The sequence below is a fragment of the Phycodurus eques genome, chromosome 7, assembly GCF_024500275.1.
Source record: "Phycodurus eques isolate BA_2022a chromosome 7, UOR_Pequ_1.1, whole genome shotgun sequence".
Taxonomy (NCBI): Eukaryota; Metazoa; Chordata; class Actinopteri; order Syngnathiformes; family Syngnathidae; genus Phycodurus; species Phycodurus eques.
In genome coordinates, this window is record NC_084531.1 from 23,308,973 (window position 1) to 23,328,549 (window position 19,577).

Genomic DNA, 19,577 nt, shown 5'->3' on the forward strand with positions numbered 1-19,577 from the left:
TTGCATTGGCTACACATAATTCACATTGATTTATGTTATGTATTAATGACAAGATTTTAGTCGGGTGTTTTGTGTGGCTTAGCAATAACATCCAATCATTGTTCATTCTACTGCCTCGTTCTTTTCAGTGCATTCTCCTGATTCAGAAACTGCTGCCCGCCACGTGTGGTTTGCATTTCCCCCCTTTTTCGTAACAACCCAACCTTGTCTGCACTTGTATGAGTGCCGTTCAAGTTCATCAATGTACAGTTGTGCCTTGAGATATGAGTTTAATTTATTCAGTGATCACAATTTTATCTCAAAACACTTGCATCCCAAATTAATGTTCAATATTTTCCCCCATTGAAGTGAATGGAAATGCAATTAATCTGTTCCAGCCCCCTCAAAAAAAAAAACACCAAAAAAAATAAAAAACACCCGAACTTTTTTAAAAGTAAAACTTTAAGTACAATTGCACTCAACATTATTGTACTGTATAGAAACACACAATTACGGCTTTAGGTCGTTTAAATTCTAAAAACGCTTAGGAAAGGTGCCTCAAAGCAACCTTTAAGCCACCTCGAGGAAAGGTTACTCCTGAACACTCTTTTCAAAAGCAAAGGAGATACACCGTATAACACACAATCCTTTATGGTAGCAATATTTTAAGCAACAGACCACCGAAGAAGTTCACAGACTACGCAAAGACACTCAAGAGTTCCATGCGAGAGACTTTAAAATTAATCATACAAAAATATATATTTTAATAAGAACAGAAAAGCAAATATAAATAAACATGCATCAAGAAGAGTCTTATAGAAAAGCAATGTGAACATAAAAAAATTGCTTAAAGAAAGTAAGACTAACCTTACAATCCATACAGAAAAAAACAGCTGTAAACACAAAATATCATAAAATACAGAAACGTGCGAGAGATAAATCTTTGAGCGAAAGAGAGAAAGGACAGAAAAAAGAAAATAAAGCAAGCTAGAAACTTTACATCATCAATACTCGCCGTCACGTGATGACAACGGTTAGGAAAAGTGGAGTTAAGTTCATTTGAAACAGAGCGGTCCTTTCCTACAATAACTTTTCATCTCTCCTTGAACCGATGACGTATTCCAACAAAGGTTAAGGAAATGTGGCATAAAGTTGAGGAGATTGAACTTGCCAAAGAGGCCCTGTACCTCCTGTATTGTCCTTCCTTGTTGTGCTTTTGGCAGTTGGAAAACCAGCTTTGCTGCCACCAACTGAAATTGTCCTTCCATTGCAAGGAAGCAAATGTGAATCGATGGTTGCTGGATATCGTGCAGTGCGTCTGCCGCCAAGCCCATCTGGTTCTGAAGCTCGCTCGTATCCTGAAAAACTCAAGGCGCACCTGTTCTATGTAACACATAGTCGCTAAGGCCATGTAATGTTGGGTGTTTTTAGGGGAAACCACCTCAGTGGTCCTGCATTCCAACAGCAGCCCCTTAACTGACCACCCAAGTTTTTGACGCATCTGCCTGCATCCTCCCCACCTATCAAGGGCCCTGAAATAGAATACACACCTACCGACCCATCTCGAAAACCCACAAACACACATTGCTGTCCATGTACAAGAAGCGTCAATGGATCCTTACACAGAAACACCCGGCCAATTTTCTCTCCATCAGAAAGTTGCACCACGGTGAGGGTGGGATGTGCATGCTGGGAACAGGTACATCTTTGGCGCTCCTGGCTTGTTCGCTGTGATATGTAAGCCATGTAACGTCCCGTTTCATCCAAGCAGGCTTTCATTACAGAACCCCCAGCTTTAAATGAACACAGTCTGACCCGAGATACATCCAAGAGGGTGATCGCTTCATTATCAATAGACAACAATGCAAAGCTTCCATTTGACGTCATCTGAAAGTTCTGCGGTTGACAATATAATGTCCCCGGCAGCTGAAAGTGCCTGCACACCGTCTCATCGGACATCTTCCAGGTGTAGATGCCTCCCGAGGCAACCATCACGACCACAAAATCGGTGTGCTGTGAAAGTGTGTGGAAAGCAACAACATCTTCGGAGCTTTTCGCCCTGGAGAAGCTTCTGCTGATAGTGCCCGACCACAAGCTGGCAGCCAGCAGGTCTCCGCCATGGAGGCCAATGAGAAAGGTGCTCTCAGGCGACACCTGTGCATCACAAAGGTACAGGTGAATACCACATACAACACCCCCGTGTGCCATTTTCCATACCCGAGACAGCCCTTGCTCACAAATGCTCACACCAAACTTACAATTGGGCGTAATAAGAACATCCGTAGCTCTGCTCCCACCTATACGTAAACTATTCTGCCCTGTTTCTGTTTGCCAAATGTAAATATCTTCACCGGAGAGTGTCACAAGGGTCAGGTCATCCTTACTAAGACGTATCTTCTTCACAGGATTATCATGCAGAAAGTTGGCATGTGGAAGACCTGTTTGGAAGCTCCAACTCCACACCGTGTCCGTCCCATCTGCTGTGTAGAACCACTGTCCTGTTTGTTCCACCGTCACATCTTTCACCCCGCATTCCATTTTTGGAGCTTCGCCAGCAATATAAACCATCTCGGCATCCCACGCAAGAAGGCAGCCATTGTCCGTGACACACACAATATGTGAGGTGGTTTTGAGGAGTGTATGAGGCAGGTTGTTGGCATTTAAAGAGAGGACACACTGTGCTGTGCTAAGCCTCCAAACCAACACCAGAGGCGAGTCCTCTAGTAAAGCCACTAAATGGTGTCCATCTTGGGAAAACACCACTTGAGCGAAGGCTTGACCCTGCGGAGCCCAGAAGTAGTCAGACTTCTCCCACTCACACGTATCCCACACTGTGACCTGCTTACAGTGACATACCAAAAAACTGCTGAATTCATACAAGTAATCAGTATTGAGCATGTCGTTAAACTCGCTTCCAGCAGAGGCTTCTTTAACAAATCTTGGTGTTTGTGTTTTGGCAGGAACTTTCCATAGTTTCAGAGCTCCCGACCTTGCAACGCACGCCATCTCCTCTTTATCCTTACAGAGGATTATCGACACAATTGCACAGCGGTTTGAGTTTGAACAGGAGCAAAGGAGGCTGCAGCTGTCTATGTCAAATATAGAAACGGTGCCTTCTTCCTGGCCACAATAAATGTGGGAGCCTAAAGAACTGAACGCCACACAGGTTACGTAGCTCGGACACTTCAAATTTGTCACACTTGTGTTGGAGGCATCGAACAGTCCCACAATGCTGTCCTGCTTCCACCATACACATAACTGTCGATCAAATGCCACAAAGCCCTCAAACATGTTCGGTGTGTGTGAGGCTTTGACCTCCACAAAGATTTCTGGAGCTGTAACATCGCACAAGAACAGTTTGTTGCATAAGGTGGCAAATAACATGAATCGGTGGCTGCTTTTCACTCCTGCAAACTTGATTTCTCCCTGCTCACAGTTCGGCGAAAGTCGCACCATACCAAAGTCCGAGCCGTTCCACAGCCACGCTGAGCCATCACGCATAATCTCTGTGATCGTCCCACAGCGTGTCCCTGCAGCGGTCACAGTGAGCTGAGTTGGTCCGCCGTCACGCTGGAGATGCCGAAGCAGGGGGACAGTGTCGGGAGACGGAGGAAGCAATACTGCCAGTCCGCAGCCTCTTATCCCTCTCTCCCATCTGATCTCGTCGACATAAAATCTGAGCGCAGGAAAGACCTCCAAATATGGGAGGAGGCTTGCCTCCATTAATGTGGGCAGCTCTATAGGGGAGCTCTGCAGGAAACACGACGAGGACGCCAATATGCTCGCCAGGAGTGAGCATTCCCTTAGATTGTCCCAAGATCCCTGCTCTTGCCTCAACATGGCCACAAGATCCCTTAGGAGGCCAGCCTTCACCAAAACATGATGGAACCTCCATGACGTCAACACCTTCCATCTTAACTCTAAACTGTTGCTTTCTTGTAAGTGATACATCAGCTCCACAGCTTTTCTCGCATTCACAGCATCTATGAGGGGCGGCCGCTCTTCCACGTATGCACTCGTTTGCGCGCTGCCTTCGTCTAGGCATGACGTTTCAAGGCATGCATTCCATCTACTAATGAAATAATCGGCCATCTCTGAATGAATTTTTCTCCTGGCCTCACGTGTGTCTAAATAGGTCTTTGCCACGACAAGTCGAAAATGTCGGCTGACCCAGGTAAAAACTTGACACCCTGTGACAGTCCTTCTGATGAGAAAGCCCTTCAGTTCGAGAAGCAGTCGCTCTACATCCACTTGCGTGATCTGATTGGCGTGGGCTCTGGACAGGAGATCTGCAAGTTCTGCCTCTGTGAGTCCTACACTGGATATGGCGAGGTAAGAGAGGGCATGAGCAACCACAGGGGAAGAATATTTGTGCTCCAAGTGATCCAGCAGGGCAGCAACGGATGAGTGGACCCCGTCAGGGAGATGTGACTCTGATACCTCTGAATCTAACAGGAGACAAAAATCAACAGTTTTGACTAGATGTGAGGAAAACACATCACAAGTCTGTGTTAGTGTAGTGTACCTGAGCACCAGAATGACGTGTGACAGTGAAGTAAGCGGACGTAGAGGGTGAAACAACAGGAAGTCAGCGCTTGGTTCAGCAGTGCCAGTTGTCCCGAAGTCACTCTTCTCCTGGAGTTGCTCAGCAGTGACATGAGCACCTTCAGACATTGCTTCCTGTCTGCAGAACCCAGCAGTACATGCACATAACCCAACTGCTTCTTAACTCCCTCTGAAACAAAGCCAGGTGCACTGCACTCTGGGTAATGTAGTTTGATGACCTGCATGAGATGCGTGTGTTTGGAGGAGATACCGAGAATGATTTTGACTCCGGGAGGAAGAGGGGAGGGCAGGCTTTCGATAATTTGCACGGCGAAATTACGCCCCATTTGATCCACCCCATCCAGGATCAGAACTAAAGGCTTTTTGGAAGACGGCAGCAAGGAGAGGAGGAAGCAAAGATATTCTTTCACTTCATACAGGCTGATGTCAGGTTTTTTGATGGCTCTAAACACAGTCCTTGGGTTAAGGTGAGCGACGCTAGATTCAGCGTTTCTCAGCTCAGTGACACCTCGGCGATGGCCAGCGTTGAGGTCTTGTGAAGACGAAGAGCGGTCGTAACTCCTGAGGATTTGATAACACAAGCTGGACAGCAGGCGCTCTGCGGAAGGGAGGTGCGGCAAGTCGGTAAAAAAGGTGATCACAGCAGGATCGGTGTCACGCAGCCAGGACCTCATCTACGGATAGAGAATTTAAAACGTTTTATTGCTGATGGTGTCATCACACATTCAACTCATTTCAACATGAACTCCAATACAGTATGAGGTTGAAATGATACAGTACACAGTCACACTAAAGTGGTTCCTATTGATTAGTCTATGGGTATCTTATACCATTATGTACATGCATAATGGCTAGTAGAAGCTCATAATGTAATAACAGACCATAAAATACTAAATTTGCCCTTTTTAAAATGTAATAGGCCCATAACATCATTTAATATTACTGCTGGCAACAGCAACCTGCTATTAAAGTATATTTCGGGTATATATATATATATATATATATATATATATATTAGGATGTGAATCCTACATTACCCAAGTAATCCTTCCCTCCATTTGTTGCCATCAGAAAGACACATGCGTAAGGGCACATGCCTTTCAAATTAGTACTGTAACAACACTGTTCACAGATATTAATTTGAATTTGTAGTGCTAATAGTACTAGAGCGTATTCATTTACCTGGTGAGCACAGTGAGCCAGCAGCACTCTTTTCCCTGCACAAGGACCTCCCGTCAGCACGAGTGGACGCCGCTGGTCGCTCTGCTGTACGTAGGCTCGGATCTACGGAGAGTGAACTTCTGTTAAGCCGATGTCATTTTCAGCTTCATTAGAATGTCCAGGTTGTGACATTAACACCAGATCCAATCTATAGAGATCGCTATTCAAAATGATGTCTGACCTCTTCCATTTCTGGCCTCGTGATGACGTAAAACCCTGACAGTATGGCGCACAGCTCCTCCTGTTGGACTTGCTCCCGTGCCAAAGCATCACTGAGGTAACCGCTTCCAATTTGTCCAGACTCTGCAATGTTGTCAGTCAACCTCACCAGGTCAGAATACACCTGATGGCAGAGCAAGTCTGCATACGCCCGCCTCCGCGCTGTGGTGTAACCACGGCGACGGTCACAATTTGTAGCGGTGGTGTAGGCTTCAAGCTGGGAGGAGTCGATGAGGCCTTTCAGGAAGTTGTCAATCAGATCTGAGAGTAAATCTGCCTCACTGGATGATGATCTTACTCGGGCAGAGTTTGGAACAGTGCCCTGGAAGTAAAGTGAGGATGTGACAGCACGTATCAAAAGCACAAACATAAGGGCACTGCAAGATGGTTTTAGCAAGAAATCTACACACAATTCGAGTTGATTTGTAACCATTTTTTCAGCCAAAACAACAGACAAAGCATTGACCACATTAGCTCAGTAGTGAGCCATCAGGGTCAGCAAGGCCTTCTCTGTAAAGACTATTAAAAAAAACAACACTGACCTACGTTTACATCCTAAATTCTAATATTTGTTTTATGAAATTGTATTGATTTATTCCCAATAGTCTATTCTCTTCATTCCGTACAGTTTCCGTTGGCTGCACTGCTTAAAGTACGTGTGTGGGGAGGATACATTATTATTATTATTATTATTTTTTTGTCCAATCAGGTTTAAGCCTCTATGTGCTGCCATGTCAATCAAATCTGCCCCGGCCGGAACTTCAGAATCAGTAGTGCTGGTCGATGTAATTTAAACTATATTAGCAATGGGACTGTGTCTTTAACCGACCAGATTTCAAATTCGTCCTCACTGGGCCAACGGGGGCGAGCCAGCTGGCCCTCGATGTCAACAATTTTGTCCTCTCTTTCATTGGTCAGAGCTTAACTTTCACTAGCAAACATGTCTGTAGCATTATGCACACATTTAATACATTAAATCATGAGCAATCTCTGGTGTTTTTGTTTTGATCTTGTTTTTAGATATTGATTTTAAACAGTTCCAGATGATGTACGTTGCACAGTTGTGTGATGTTGTATTGTGGTTTTGTATAGTATTGATGGTTCCTAAATGCGATAGTGATGGATTAAGTCGAATAAATCTCCACTGATGAACAACCCCAATTGTAAACAGAATACAATGATTTGCAAATCATGTTCAACCTATATTTAATTGAATACACTACAAAGACAAGACATTTAATGTTCAAACTGATAAACTTTATTGTTTTTAGCAAATAATCATTAACTTATAATTTTATTGCTGCAACACGTCCCAAAAAAGCTGTGACAGGGTCATGTTTAACACCTTGTTACATCACCTTTTCTTTTAACAACATTCATTAAACATTTGGGAACTGAGGACACTAATTGTTGAAGCTTTGTAGGTGGAATTATTTCCCATTCTGGCTTGATGTACAGCTTCAGCTGTTCAACAGTGCGGGTTCGTTGTTATTTTATGCTTCATAATGCGCCACACATTTTCAATGGGAGACAGGTCTGGACTGCAGGCAGGCCAGTCTAGTACCCGCACTCTTTTACTACGAAGCCACGCTGTTGTAACACGTGCAGAATGTGGTTTGAAAATTGGAGGTAACTCACTGACTAGTTTGTTAGTTTTGACCGTTGTTTGCGCATCTGCGGTTACCTTTTAGCAGCGTTGTTTGCGCATGTGCGTGACCTAAGTATCAGAAAAATTCAGATATCATCGATGATATATGTATATCAATCAAGCAACAGGATAGATGATAGGCTGATGTCTTTTTTTTTTATTTTTTTTTTTTATGTCACACGATGTCATGCGATCTACCAATACTACCTTCGCGGTCGACTGGTTGATCGCGATCGACCCATTGAGCACCCCTGCTTTACACGTTGATGTCGATTTTTGATGCAGTGCCTCCTGAGGGATCAAAGGTCACAGGCATTCAATGTTGGTTTTCGGCCTTGCCGCTTACATGCAGTGATTTCTCCAGATTCTCTGAACCTTTTGATAATATTATGGACCGTAGATGATGAAATCCCTAAATTCCTTGCAATTATACATTGAAGAACATTGTGCTTAAACTGTTCGACTATTTTCTCATACATTTGTTCACAAAGAGGTGAACCTCGCCCCATCTTTGCTTGCTTGACTGAGCAATTGAGGGAAGCCCCTTTTATTCCCAATCATGGCACCCACCTGTTCCCAATTAGACTGTTCACCTGTGGGATGGGCGGCACGGTGGATTGATTGGTTAGAGCGTCTGCCTCACAGTTCTGAGGACCGGGGTTCAATCCGCGGCTCCGCCTGTGTGGAGTTTGCATGTTCTCCCCATGCCTGCGTGGGTTTTCTCCGGGCACTCCGGTTTCCTCCCACATCCCAAAATCTTGCATGGTAGGTTAATTGAAGACTCTAAATTGCCCGTAGGTGTGAATGTGAGTGCGGATGGTTGTTTGTTTGTATGTGCCCTGCGATTGGCTGGCAACCAGTTCAGGGTGTACCCCGCCTCCTGCCCGATGATAGATGGGATAGGCTCCAGCATTCCCGCGACCCTTGTGAGGATAGGCGGCTCAGAAAATGGATAGATGGATGGACCTGTGGGATGTTTAGGTATAACAGGTATTTGATGAGCATTCCTCAACTTTCTCAGTCTTTTTTGCCACCTGACCCAGATTCTTTGGAACATGTTGCAGCAATAAAATTCGAAGTTAATGATTATTTGCTAAAAACAATCAAGTTCATCAGTTCGAACATTAAATATCTTGTCTTTGTAGTGTATTCAATTAAATATAGGTTGAACATGATGTGCAAATCATTTTATTCTGTTTTTATTTATGTTTAACACAAGGTCCTAACTTCATTGGAATTGGAGTTGCAATCTGCAGTGATGCAGAACTACACTGCATCATACTGAGACCTGTTTCTAATATTGTGGTTCCCGATTAAACTACATGAGAAGGGCACAATATTAAAAACACCTCTGAGAATGCTTCAGTACACGATAAAACACCACCACATAATACACATAGTGTATTATTAATTTAATGCATGCATATCGCAGATCTGTTTGTCTGTCCAAAGTGAGCATGATTAACTGCGTGAAGGTTAAAAACTAACAAACAAAAAAAAGGTTAGTCTTTTTTTTAACTTCTTTTTTCTTATTAGGATGTGAAGGTGTACCAAATGTTGTGGTTGTGGAATGTGCAGTGAAGCCCAAACTCATGCATTTCCTGGCCCAAATTGGTATCAAGAACGGGTATAAATCATTTTGGACATGGAATACCAATTACTTTTTAATATGATATCACTTTATGTACAGCCTTCCCAGTCTCTGTGTTTAACTGTTGGGTAGCAGAGCAGTAACTAGGAGTCACCTCTTCCTCCGTGTGAACGTTTAATTGAAAGGAGTTCATCCCTCTCACCTCTTGTTCCACCTTCAGATTGGTGACCTTGTGGACGTAAGCAAGGCAGCGTCTGACGGCGTCATGACGAGGACAGTTGTTCAGGCCAAACCGTAGATCGCCATCAAGGACTAGCCAGAAATAGCATTGAAAAACATATGATTAACGTTAAAATGCAAGCTTGATGTGCAGATTAGACCAGGCCTACACACGGCTAGTTCACCTGATCTGTTGAACGTGAGGCCTTTCGCTTCGGTCAGAAGGTTCTTGTGCACACACAGACTCACAGCAGCCTCAAACATCTTCACCAAATCCTCCATGTGATTCTCCTGCTGTGAACCAATTAAGTCAATTAACATTGTATTGTGAGGCAAAATTATAATAATGCCGATTAGGCCATTCTTTTTTGGGGCAACCTGAGGCAGGCACGAGGCTCTCAAGCAGAACGTCGGCGGAACGGTGTTCTCATCTCTGTGGTAAACTCTCTCCAGCTCTTTGGTGCTGAGGCCTGCTTGTTGGATCTGCTGCAGCAGCAAGTGGAAGTGGGACACCTCCACCTGGGCAGGAAGACTGGCCCTGCCGTATTCAGGTCCTATCAAAGCCTTGCAGCAGCAGCACCGTGTGGACACAGAGGGAAAAACATTCGGTTTTAACAAGGTCAGAAATACTGTAATTTAAAAAGGTGGAATAGACTAGAAGAGATTTGAATGGATTAGAAAGCCTTTGTAGTCATTGTATGGCGCAGACACAACGAAATTAGGACGAGCGGGCGGGCGGACGGACAGACAGACGGACACAGACAGACAGATAGACAGACAGATAGACAGATCGACCGACCGACCGTCCGACCGATCGATCGATCGATAGATAGATAGATGAAAAGTATGGCATGAACACTGCTGATTTATTTACCAGTAAAAAGGGCCCAGCAGAGCTCTCTCTGCAATTTTTTATCAGCTCGTTTCTGGTGTTTTCATCCGGCCAGCGGCTGGGATTAATGGACTCATGTGGGTCGATCACCTGTACATAGACACACACCCTTGCTGCTAAACCAACAGTGAGTTTGTACATGTGGTCACATTGTGCCTCCCAACAGTCTAATTACATCTACTGCTGAATCAGAGATTGACAATGCTGGTGGCACACAGACACACACATGCACACAGCTGTTTTATCGTGCAGGTATAAATGTGGCCCAGATGAATGAAATGACTTAATAATATAATAATATTATTAAGTCATTATAATGCCCAGTTTTGATCGACACTGTTAGACTGGTTCTGACTGAATGTTTTATCATTGAGTAAGAAGTGTGTATTCACCCTGAAGTCCACTCCCAGCTTGTGTCTGCAATGCTCTCTTAGTTTGGGGAACACAACCTCTCTCAGAGCTCTCCGCTCTACCACGCTGTCTGTAACATGGCATCATTACACATAAAAGTCACAAATGAATACAGCCAATGAAAACCAGAGACTTTCTGAACATACCTGTAGGGTTAGAGCACAGATAAAGTTTCACACATGTCGATCTGAGGCGGCAATTGGAAGCAGCTTGGTCCATATGTTGTTTTCAATTCAATGTCAACTAAGTAGGAACGATATTGTCTAATTGTTTCAGTTGTCTCACTGGGCTGGTCTTTCTCTTTTCCCTCCATCGGCACTCTGATTCAGGAAATTCCACCCTTGGTTATATAGAGAGACTCCGATCACACCCACTTCTTGCGCCTGGTACACAGCAGGCACACATTTGATAATTATACACAATTGTAGTGGACATTTCTACAACAGGTGCACACACACACAGACAAACACAAGAAGGCAAACATGGGTGGACAACAGTAGAGTGCAACAATGCGGTTTTTTTCCCCCAATATTCTTTTATTAATTAACATTTTTACACAATAAATACAAACTTTGCTTTTTGTACAGCCAGTAATCATATGCACAAAGACATCTGCACCTGTTCCCATTATTTGTCACCATGGCAACAGTCCGACTAGAGAGAAGGCCAGCAGTTCTACAACTTAGCTAATAATTAAAAGGAAGTGTGCAGCTGATCCAAACTTGCGGATTTAAAAAAAATAATAATAATTTAAATCTACAAAAATGTAATAATTAAACACTGCGGCAAAACAAAAGGGGGATTTTGTAGTGGAAACTGCAAATAAAATCATTTCACAAGAAACTAATTGAGACTTTATGAAAAGAGCTTCTGAGGGACGCTGCTGTAAACAATAAACTTCAAAACAAGTTTGAACATTATACAGGGTAATAAATTCAGATCTCAGAGAGATCAAGCAGAGGCTGCCATTCTTGTTTCCTTGACCACAGCATTTTTGTGATACAGATATCTTCTAACAGCAGGGGAGGCTAGGTTTTGGATCCAATGTTGTATAATTCCAATGTAATATAATTCCAATGTGTATAAAACCATTACTAATCATGATAGATGCTGCATAACATGTTATGTTAAAAAAAAGGTATTTAGCTATCCTATTTGTGATGGTAGCACATTTTACCAACATTTGTCCCCTCCCACTTCTTAACTGTATCAATACTATAGTTGTGTTCATTATAAAGACACAAACACTGACATTTCGATTAAATACTCACTGTTTGTCATATTTCTCCTAATGTCTCAGCACTGAAAAATTATGAATTTGTCGACAGTGTTCTTGCTAGCATTTTGAGATGTTTGTCAACAACACTCAAAAATAAAAAGAAACAGAAAATCTTCACACTGTGGTCATTTTGGTCATCATTTTTCTTTTGAAAAAAACCAAAAGTAAATTAGTTCCACGCAGGCATCAGGACTTTTTTGAAAGACTAAATTCACAAAAAAAATAAAATCTGTTAATTGTTATCATCAATTAATTAGTTGTTTAAGTGATTGTTAAGCCTGTCTCTAATTTCAACACAAATTAATATTAAGTGTTAGTTAAACACCCAAATATGAAATTAAATTCTCCAAATACAATTGTGTGGAACTGTTATACAAAACAAATATCAATTTAAGCCGATACTTGAATCCTTTGATTGTACAGAAGTAGTGAGACATTCTAACAGTGATTTCCTCTCTGTTAGAAACAATCACAATGGTGTAAAAAACAAACAAACACACACACACACAAATGAAAACACCCTCACTGGAAACATCCTTGCAGTATACATCCTCTCATTTTTATAAGTTAAGCAAAACACCAATTTACAATGTCCCTAATACCTCAGTCTCTTTAGAATACATTGAAATGAAAATAGCAGTCACACTGAAACAAAGGAGCCACTATAGATTCAGAGTGAAGAGAGTATCTGACACCAGCATCAGCTCTTCAGGTGGAGATGCTGCTACTTTGCAGTGGATGTAGAAATAAATAAAAAGTGCTACGCTGCCATTTGGCAAGGAGTTTAAAGGCTTGAAGGGTATTTAATTAAGGGGTCTGGAGTGAGGAAAACAAAACAATTGAACTTGGCGCCCTTTGAATGTCATTTGCATTTGTCCATTCAGTGTTTCTCTTCTATTTTAGCCAGCACTGATCGAAGACAGCAAGAAATTGTACCAAGAATGATGAATATGGTGCTTGATGCAAACACACAGATTGTCAGGTAAAGAACCAATGCAGTGTGAAAGGAGCCATGGGGCCAAATGTGATAGAATGAATCATCCTGATGAATCCGCTGATCCATAATCAAGCAGTCCCCACAACCCCCCAAAAACACAGTAAATCTCTATGCCAGAAACACTGTCTGTCCGTATAATTCCCATGACAAAAAATTCAACACCAATTATTTCTGTGCTTTTAACCTCAATTAACTTTCAACCAATTGGTGACGCTAAGAGAAGATACAGCGTGTGTATGTTTTTATTATGACATAACTGCATAGGGTATGCGTATGTGATTACAATGACAGCCACAGAGTCGCACTCACTGCCAACGAACAGTACAGACATTAGAGTAAAGTTAGATGGGAAGAAAGACGGAACAGACGGAGAAAGAGTTGGAGGGAAGAGCAGAAGGGAGGATCCAGCCTCTCCTTTTCTCTTTTTTCCCTTCCTCATCTCCTTTCTGGCCTCCTTCCAGGCCTTCTTTCCTACTTTATTTACAATGCGCTTTCAGAATAACATCGTCCGCTCATTTAGCCGAGTACTGTAATATGAAACGCTGCGCATAACATTCCTATAACAACAGTAATGTACTGTACTAAAACATGAAATACGTACTGGAGGATGATGAGAATATATAAATGGCAAACGGTGGATGTCCTTTGCTTATTCTCATTATGCTTACTTTTTGTGAAGCATCACTAAAAGTACTAAATGACTTGGGAGAATACTTTACATTTTCCACCAATCAACTGATGAAAGGAAATTTTACCTTGTTATGGGCTAAGAATTTCTCATTCCATATGCAATCATTTTTTAAAACTGTATTTTTTGTTTGTTTGTTTTTACAGCGGAACATTGGCATTTGAAGGTTATACATTTTTCAGGAAAAAAAGTTGCCTTTATGCTTGAATGTTGTTTTATTGTACAACCCCAATTCCAATGAAGTTGGGACGTTGTGTTAAACATAAATAAAAACAGAATACAATAATTTGCAAATCATGTTCAACCTATATTTAATTGAATATGATGAATGAAGACAAGATATTTAATGTTCAAACTGATAAACTTGATAAACTTGTTTTTAGCAAATAAAACACGACAACGGAGACCCCGGACTGTTGTACAGCTGAAGCTGTACATCAAGCAAGAATGGGAAAGAATTCCACCTACAAAGCTTCAACAATTAGTGTCCTCAATTCCCAAACGTTTATTGAATGTTGTTAAAAGAAAAGGTGATGTAACACAGTGGGAAACATGACCCTGTCCCAGCTTTTTTGGAACGTGTTGCAGTCATAAAATTCTAAGTTAATGATTATTTGCTAAAAACAATCAAGTTTATCACTTTGAACATTAAATATCTTGTCTTTGTAGTGTATTCAATTAAATATAGGTTGAACATGATTTGCAAATCATTGTATTATGTTTTTATTTATGTTTAACACAACGTCCCAACTTCATTAGAATTGGGGTTGTACTTAACATTATGCAAGACGTTTTCCTTGGCCTTTTGTGATGGCAAAGAGGAAATGTTATTTACTGCAATGTAGGAACACAACACACATGTCTCTGTCCTTGCTGCTCAATACAAGATGACCAAAGGCACAATAAGTCGGTGTCAATCATGAGAGAACCAAATATACGCTAGCTGTTTTATCATATTGTGAAGAGACTCATGTCCCTCTCCATGTTAAAACTTAGAAAAAAAAAAAGTGTTTTAACATACAGCGACTAACTTCCTTTTATGTGTGTATGATACGTGTGTGACTGCCTTCAGCAAGCCTCCCTCTGCTCTTCCATGTATGGCACGCTCCTCCACCCCACATTGATCGGTTACACGGGGACAGCGAGCCGGGGAAAAGCCAGCTTCTGTGGGCATTTGGAAAGCGGCCAGTGGCTCCATATGTGACACGGGCTGGAATAATGAACTCTGGCCAGGTTTGCAACCCAATAACCTAAACTGACTTGATCATGTTAATGAAATGTTGGAGCTCATACTTATTGCATTGAGAGATTGATGGTAATGTACAAATTATTTTCTATCAACTCTCCAAACACGATTATTTATGTGTCATAATAATACAGCAGTTTCGCAGCTAAAAAATAAAAATAAAATAAAAATAAAAATAGAAGCAAGCTTAACAAGGTCAGAAAAACACTTCTTTCCTCTGCAAACATTCTTCCGTGTCCTCCTCTTCAGTGTGCTCTGGGTCTCTGCCCAATGAGGTGAGGTTTTAAGGCAAGAATGGAAGGAGGTGAGAGGGCACACTGCACTTCATTAGGAAGCAAAATACCGAGAATATTTAAGTGGACACCCTGCCTCCAGCGCCCTCCTCTCTTCCCTCTTCCACAACTTGAGGATAACAGAGAATGAGGGATAGCTCGAGTGGGGGACAGGCTTGCTCGATGGGTTCGATGTGGTTTGGTTCCGTTTTCATCAGTTTATTTAAGCTCAGAGCCGTGCCAGTTGGATATAGGCTGCCATCAGTTAATCGTGTTATGGAGTGTGCGTCTAACCACGTTCCATCTTGTGTGTCGGTCACACCAGCGTGATCTCCACCTCCTCTGCCTTGTCGCTCTTCCCGTGTTGTCGGCGAGACTGCTGTTTGGGTGGTGGAGGAGCAGCACGCACCTAAAGGACAAACAGAGAATGTATGATTGAGCTTGTTAGCAGAACATTTCTTCTGAGGTCATACAATGTTGAGTTTCATCCGAATTTTCATCCGAATTTCATCCGAATTTTCTGGAAATATACGTTGGACATGAGGTCCTGTGAGACTTTCGCATTTCATCCCTCCATTAAAGAGAGAAAAATGAACAATAGTGCAGTTTTTATGACTCATATTACTAATATCAACACTTTTTTAATCACCCTTAACACCCAGTCATAAAACAAGAAGAATATACACATGCTGGCAAAATTGTTAGTATCCCTCCATTAAAGAGAGAAAAATACACAATAGTCACTGAAACTATTTGAATATGACAAAAAAGAAAATACTGAATATAAACCAACTATTTAACGCCACTGTAAAATGTCGAGGGGGCTAACTTATGTTATGGGGCTGCAGTGCTGTATCTGGGCCTGGGCATCTTGAATTTGTGCAGGGTACAATTAACTCTCTATCAAGGCATTCTGGAGTCAAATGTGCTGCTCAGTGTCAAAAAGCTTGGTCTCAAACATAGGTCTGGTATTTCAACAGGACAAAGGGCCAAAAGTTAAAAACACAAAAAATGGCTAAGAACACAACATTGGACAGTGGCCTTCTATGAGTCCCGTTCTAAATTCTGTGTGGAAGGAGTTGAAACATGCAGTTTGATGAACGCCTGAGACAGCTAGTTTACAGTTTGCTCACAAGGGAGTGGATCAAAAGACCATCATATTTTGTATTATTATTATTTTTAATAATTCAAAAATAATAATAAAAATTAATCAAAGGCTCAGTACACATTTTATAGTGAAGTTTTTATCACAAATATTATTAATATCAACACACACATTCACAGAGAACGAACGGATGGATGGACAGGTTTCTAAGAAAGCTACAGTTTGACAGTGGAACTGATTTTTTTCTGCCTTCATCATTTCCTTTGGAAAAAAAACTGTTTCAAAAGCATCACAGAACGTATTGTGGTCAACCTTGGAGTGTCCACTCTTAAGTTGTTTTTCCTACTGTGCATACTAACAGGTCGTAGTTTTCCTGGACCTCCTTCAGGGGGGAATCGAGACAGCTGTGTTTGAAACCCAGGTGACACTGGACTCCTGCCAGAATTTTGATCTATGGAGAAGACAAAAAAGGTTACATTAAAGGCCCATGATGAATGTTATGATATTACTTTACTGCAGGAAAAGTGTCGCTTGTGTTGCTTACTGGTGGTGGTTAATGGTGCCTTGTGTGACGAGGCGGGCAGTGGAAGCTTGTGATCCCCGTTGAGTGCAACAGAGGGTGAGCGTGGGAGAGACGGTGGGGTAGAGCTCTCCGGGCTGGTGAAAGGGCTTATGGGAGGTTGGTCATACAGCGGAAGAGGTGGAAGAGATGATGGCAGCTTCGCAGAGGGAGAAATCTATGGGAGGAAATCAGTATTGCTACAATAATGAATTACTACATATCACATTTGAATTGTTTACTATACAAGTTATATGGACTTTTTTCTGAACCTTTCGTCACTATGCTTACTATTGTATAACCACTAAATGGAAACAACATTCGGTACACATGTACTAATGAATGAGATCAAAGATGTTCATAAAAAAAAATGCCTCTACACTTAAAGCGTTAGTTTTTTTTATTATTGTAATTGTATATTTTCAATGCATAATAAGTTTTTTTTAAATATATTTTGCAGTGCCGTTCTACAGTCGTGCTCACCATTATTGGCACCCAAGGTGTTTAAGTACTAAATGTGGACTATCTCTTGAAGAAAAAGAATCAAATCCCATTTTTTCTATAGAGAACTTGTGTAGGATACAAAAGAGCAAATTATATTTTATGGACAGATGAAACAAAAATAGAGCTTTTTAGCAATGCACACAAACAGTATGTTTACAGACGGCACAATGAAGCCTTTAAGGAAAAGAACACCCAACCAACAGTCAAGCATGGTGGAGGATCCATAACGGTGTGGGGCTGCTTTCTAACATCTGGTACTGGAGGCCTTGACTGTATCACAGGTATCATGAAATGAGAAAATTATCAAGAGATTTTAGAGTGACATGTCTTACCCAGTGCAAGAACTTGGTTTGAGGCGAAGATCATGGGTCCTCCAGCAAGACAAAGACCCAAAGCACACATCCAAAAGCACACAGGAATAGATGTAAAGGAAAAAATTGACTGTTTTAAAATGGCCAGCAATGAGTCCTGATCTCAATTCAATTGAAAATCGTTGGGGGAGCTGAAATCTGCCATTGAGGAAAAGAACCCTGCAAATGCTCAAGAACCTGAACAAATTGCAAAGGAAGAGTGGGAGAAAATACCAGTTGAGAAGTGCAAAAAGCTTATAGATACAAGATACAAGAAACGCTTGGAGGCTGTCATCGCTGCCAAAGGGCGTGCAACCAAATATTAATGAGGGGTGCCAATATTGCTGCACATGCTGTTTTCTGTTATGTTTTTTTTCCTTTGAAATTACAATATCTCAATTTATTTTATTAATATATTAATATTACTTTGGACCGGCAACTAAAAGCTCATGATGATGTAAGGTTGGTATATTTCAATTTATTTCTGAAGATATTATACAGGTTATGTAAAAAATGAAGGGGTGGCAATAATGGTGAGCACGACTGTATGTATACTAACTACAGACGCTATCTGGTGTTTCAATCAAAAGTGATGATTACTGCCTTTGTGAAATCAAGGTTTTCTGTACCGTTCTTCTGTTGGATCCTATTAGAATGAGCGGGTATATAGTACGAATTTGGTGAGCATATACAAACACATTTCCATGACTTAAAAGGTCTTTAAACTTGTTGTGTGTTATGTCTACAGGCATGTGGGAGGGGAGAGGCTGTATCCTTCCTGTCGCTCTAATGGGGCAGTGCCACAGATAAGAGTTCCCAAGATGTGATTGCAGTGCCAGTTTTCTTTCCATCAGTGGACTGCAAGAGCATGGCTGCTCGAATACAGTGTTCGTGATTGTCTTGCTGACAGAAAGAACAAACATTTCTGATGAAAGCGGAGCAGCACAGTGGGATAAGCTGCTAAAAAGTGATAAACCACCTTCAGTGATGCAGAAATGAAGCAAGTGTGTGATGTTTTAAATGCACAATTACTGCATATGACATTCCGTATATGCCAACTTGACATGCTTTAGAATAAAATACGATGGAAAGCCTTATAGTTGTGATTGTCATGTACTGTACGTAAATAATGCAGAAAGCCTCAATAGCATAGCATTACAAACACAAACCATCTGCAGGCATTACTCTACCTGTATGTCATTGGTCCCTCCCACTCCGGTCTCTCCATTCTCTGTCAGGTCTTCCACCAAAACAGAGGGGAAGACGCCCACCCTTCCGTTAAGCTCCCCTTCCCAGAAACCATCATCTGTCTGAGTATCACGGCTTAAAAGGCGAATGACTGCTCCCTCCGAGAAGGAGAGTTCCTCCTCTGCCTGGCCTTCGTAATCATAAAGTGCTCGTACATACACCACTGTGGGGAGAATAATGGACATTAATTAGACACACATTAGGAAAAACTGTTCTTGTTACAGCATGTGCTGCTTCTTGCAACAATTATTCTTGATATGGTTTGTGTTTCCACTGTGGACTATGCAAGCAAGTTGTCTAAGGTTAGAAGGGTGCCTTCTTTTGACAGCATGTTTCAGATCCTTCCACAGATGTTCAATATAATTTAGATCAGGGCTCATAGAAGGCCACTACAGAATAGTCCATTGTATTGCTATTAGCTATTCTTTTTAGATGTGTGTTTTTGGTCATCATCCTGTAGGATCACAAATGACCTACGACTGAGACCAAGTTTTCTGGCATAAGGCACCAAATTTCTCTCCAGAATCCATTGAAAGGGTTGAGATTTCATTGTACCTGGCACAGATTCAAAATACCATTGTCA

The 19,577-nt window shown here is 41.7% G+C and overlaps 2 protein-coding genes across 9 annotated transcripts in view; both read right to left on the bottom strand.

The window, feature by feature from the left end:
• Positions 1 to 423: 423 nt before the first annotated feature.
• On the bottom strand, positions 424 to 11,204 carry LOC133404895 (NACHT and WD repeat domain-containing protein 2-like). Of its 3 annotated transcripts, none has more exons than XM_061681383.1 (10): positions 10,893 to 11,003; positions 10,728 to 10,816; positions 10,318 to 10,425; positions 9,822 to 10,007; positions 9,629 to 9,734; positions 9,427 to 9,536; positions 5,948 to 6,307; positions 5,728 to 5,829; positions 4,505 to 5,219; positions 424 to 4,427 (listed from the first exon to the last, which is right to left on the bottom strand). In XM_061681383.1, exons 1-10 carry the CDS (start codon positions 10,963 to 10,965, stop codon positions 1,381 to 1,383), a joined length of 4,896 nt encoding a protein of 1,631 aa, XP_061537367.1. In that variant the 5' UTR covers positions 10,966 to 11,003; the 3' UTR covers positions 424 to 1,380. The 3 variants fall into 3 exon arrangements, with proteins under 3 accessions (XP_061537367.1, XP_061537366.1, XP_061537368.1); XM_061681382.1 differs by having other exon boundaries at positions 9,629 to 9,737; XM_061681384.1 differs by lacking the exon at positions 10,318 to 10,425 and having other exon boundaries at positions 9,629 to 9,737; positions 10,893 to 11,204.
• Positions 11,205 to 15,299: 4,095 nt separating this feature from the next.
• LOC133404896 (F-BAR and double SH3 domains protein 2-like) overlaps positions 15,300 to 19,577 on the bottom strand; it is a 49,904-nt gene continuing 45,626 nt past the window's right edge. For 4 of the 6 annotated variants that reach the window (XM_061681389.1, XM_061681388.1, XM_061681387.1 and 1 more), the window contains 4 exons: positions 18,937 to 19,157; positions 16,878 to 17,070; positions 16,689 to 16,784; positions 15,300 to 15,637 (listed from right to left, as the gene is read on the bottom strand). In XM_061681389.1, coding sequence (XP_061537373.1) covers positions 15,309 to 15,637; positions 16,689 to 16,784; positions 16,878 to 17,070; positions 18,937 to 19,157 — 839 coding nt within the window. In that variant the 3' untranslated portion in view covers positions 15,300 to 15,308. The remainder of the gene's footprint in view (positions 15,638 to 16,688; positions 16,785 to 16,877; positions 17,071 to 18,936; positions 19,158 to 19,577) is intronic. The other 2 variants (XM_061681391.1, XM_061681390.1) reach the window with 1 other exon arrangement.

Excerpts from the sequence above, each read along its gene's own strand:
- LOC133404895 (XM_061681382.1), bottom strand. The coding sequence starts at position 10,965 with ATGGACCAAGCTGCTTCCAATTGCCGCCTCAGATCGACATGTGTGAAA. Across the intron at positions 10,817-10,892 it reads TCTGTGCTCTAACCCTACAG|ACAGCGTGGTAGAGCGGAGA; the intron begins GTATGTTCAGAA and ends GCCATGTTACAG. Across the intron at positions 9,537-9,628 it reads CCTCACGTTCAACAGATCAG|TCCTTGATGGCGATCTACGG; the intron begins GTGAACTAGCCG and ends ATTTCTGGCTAG.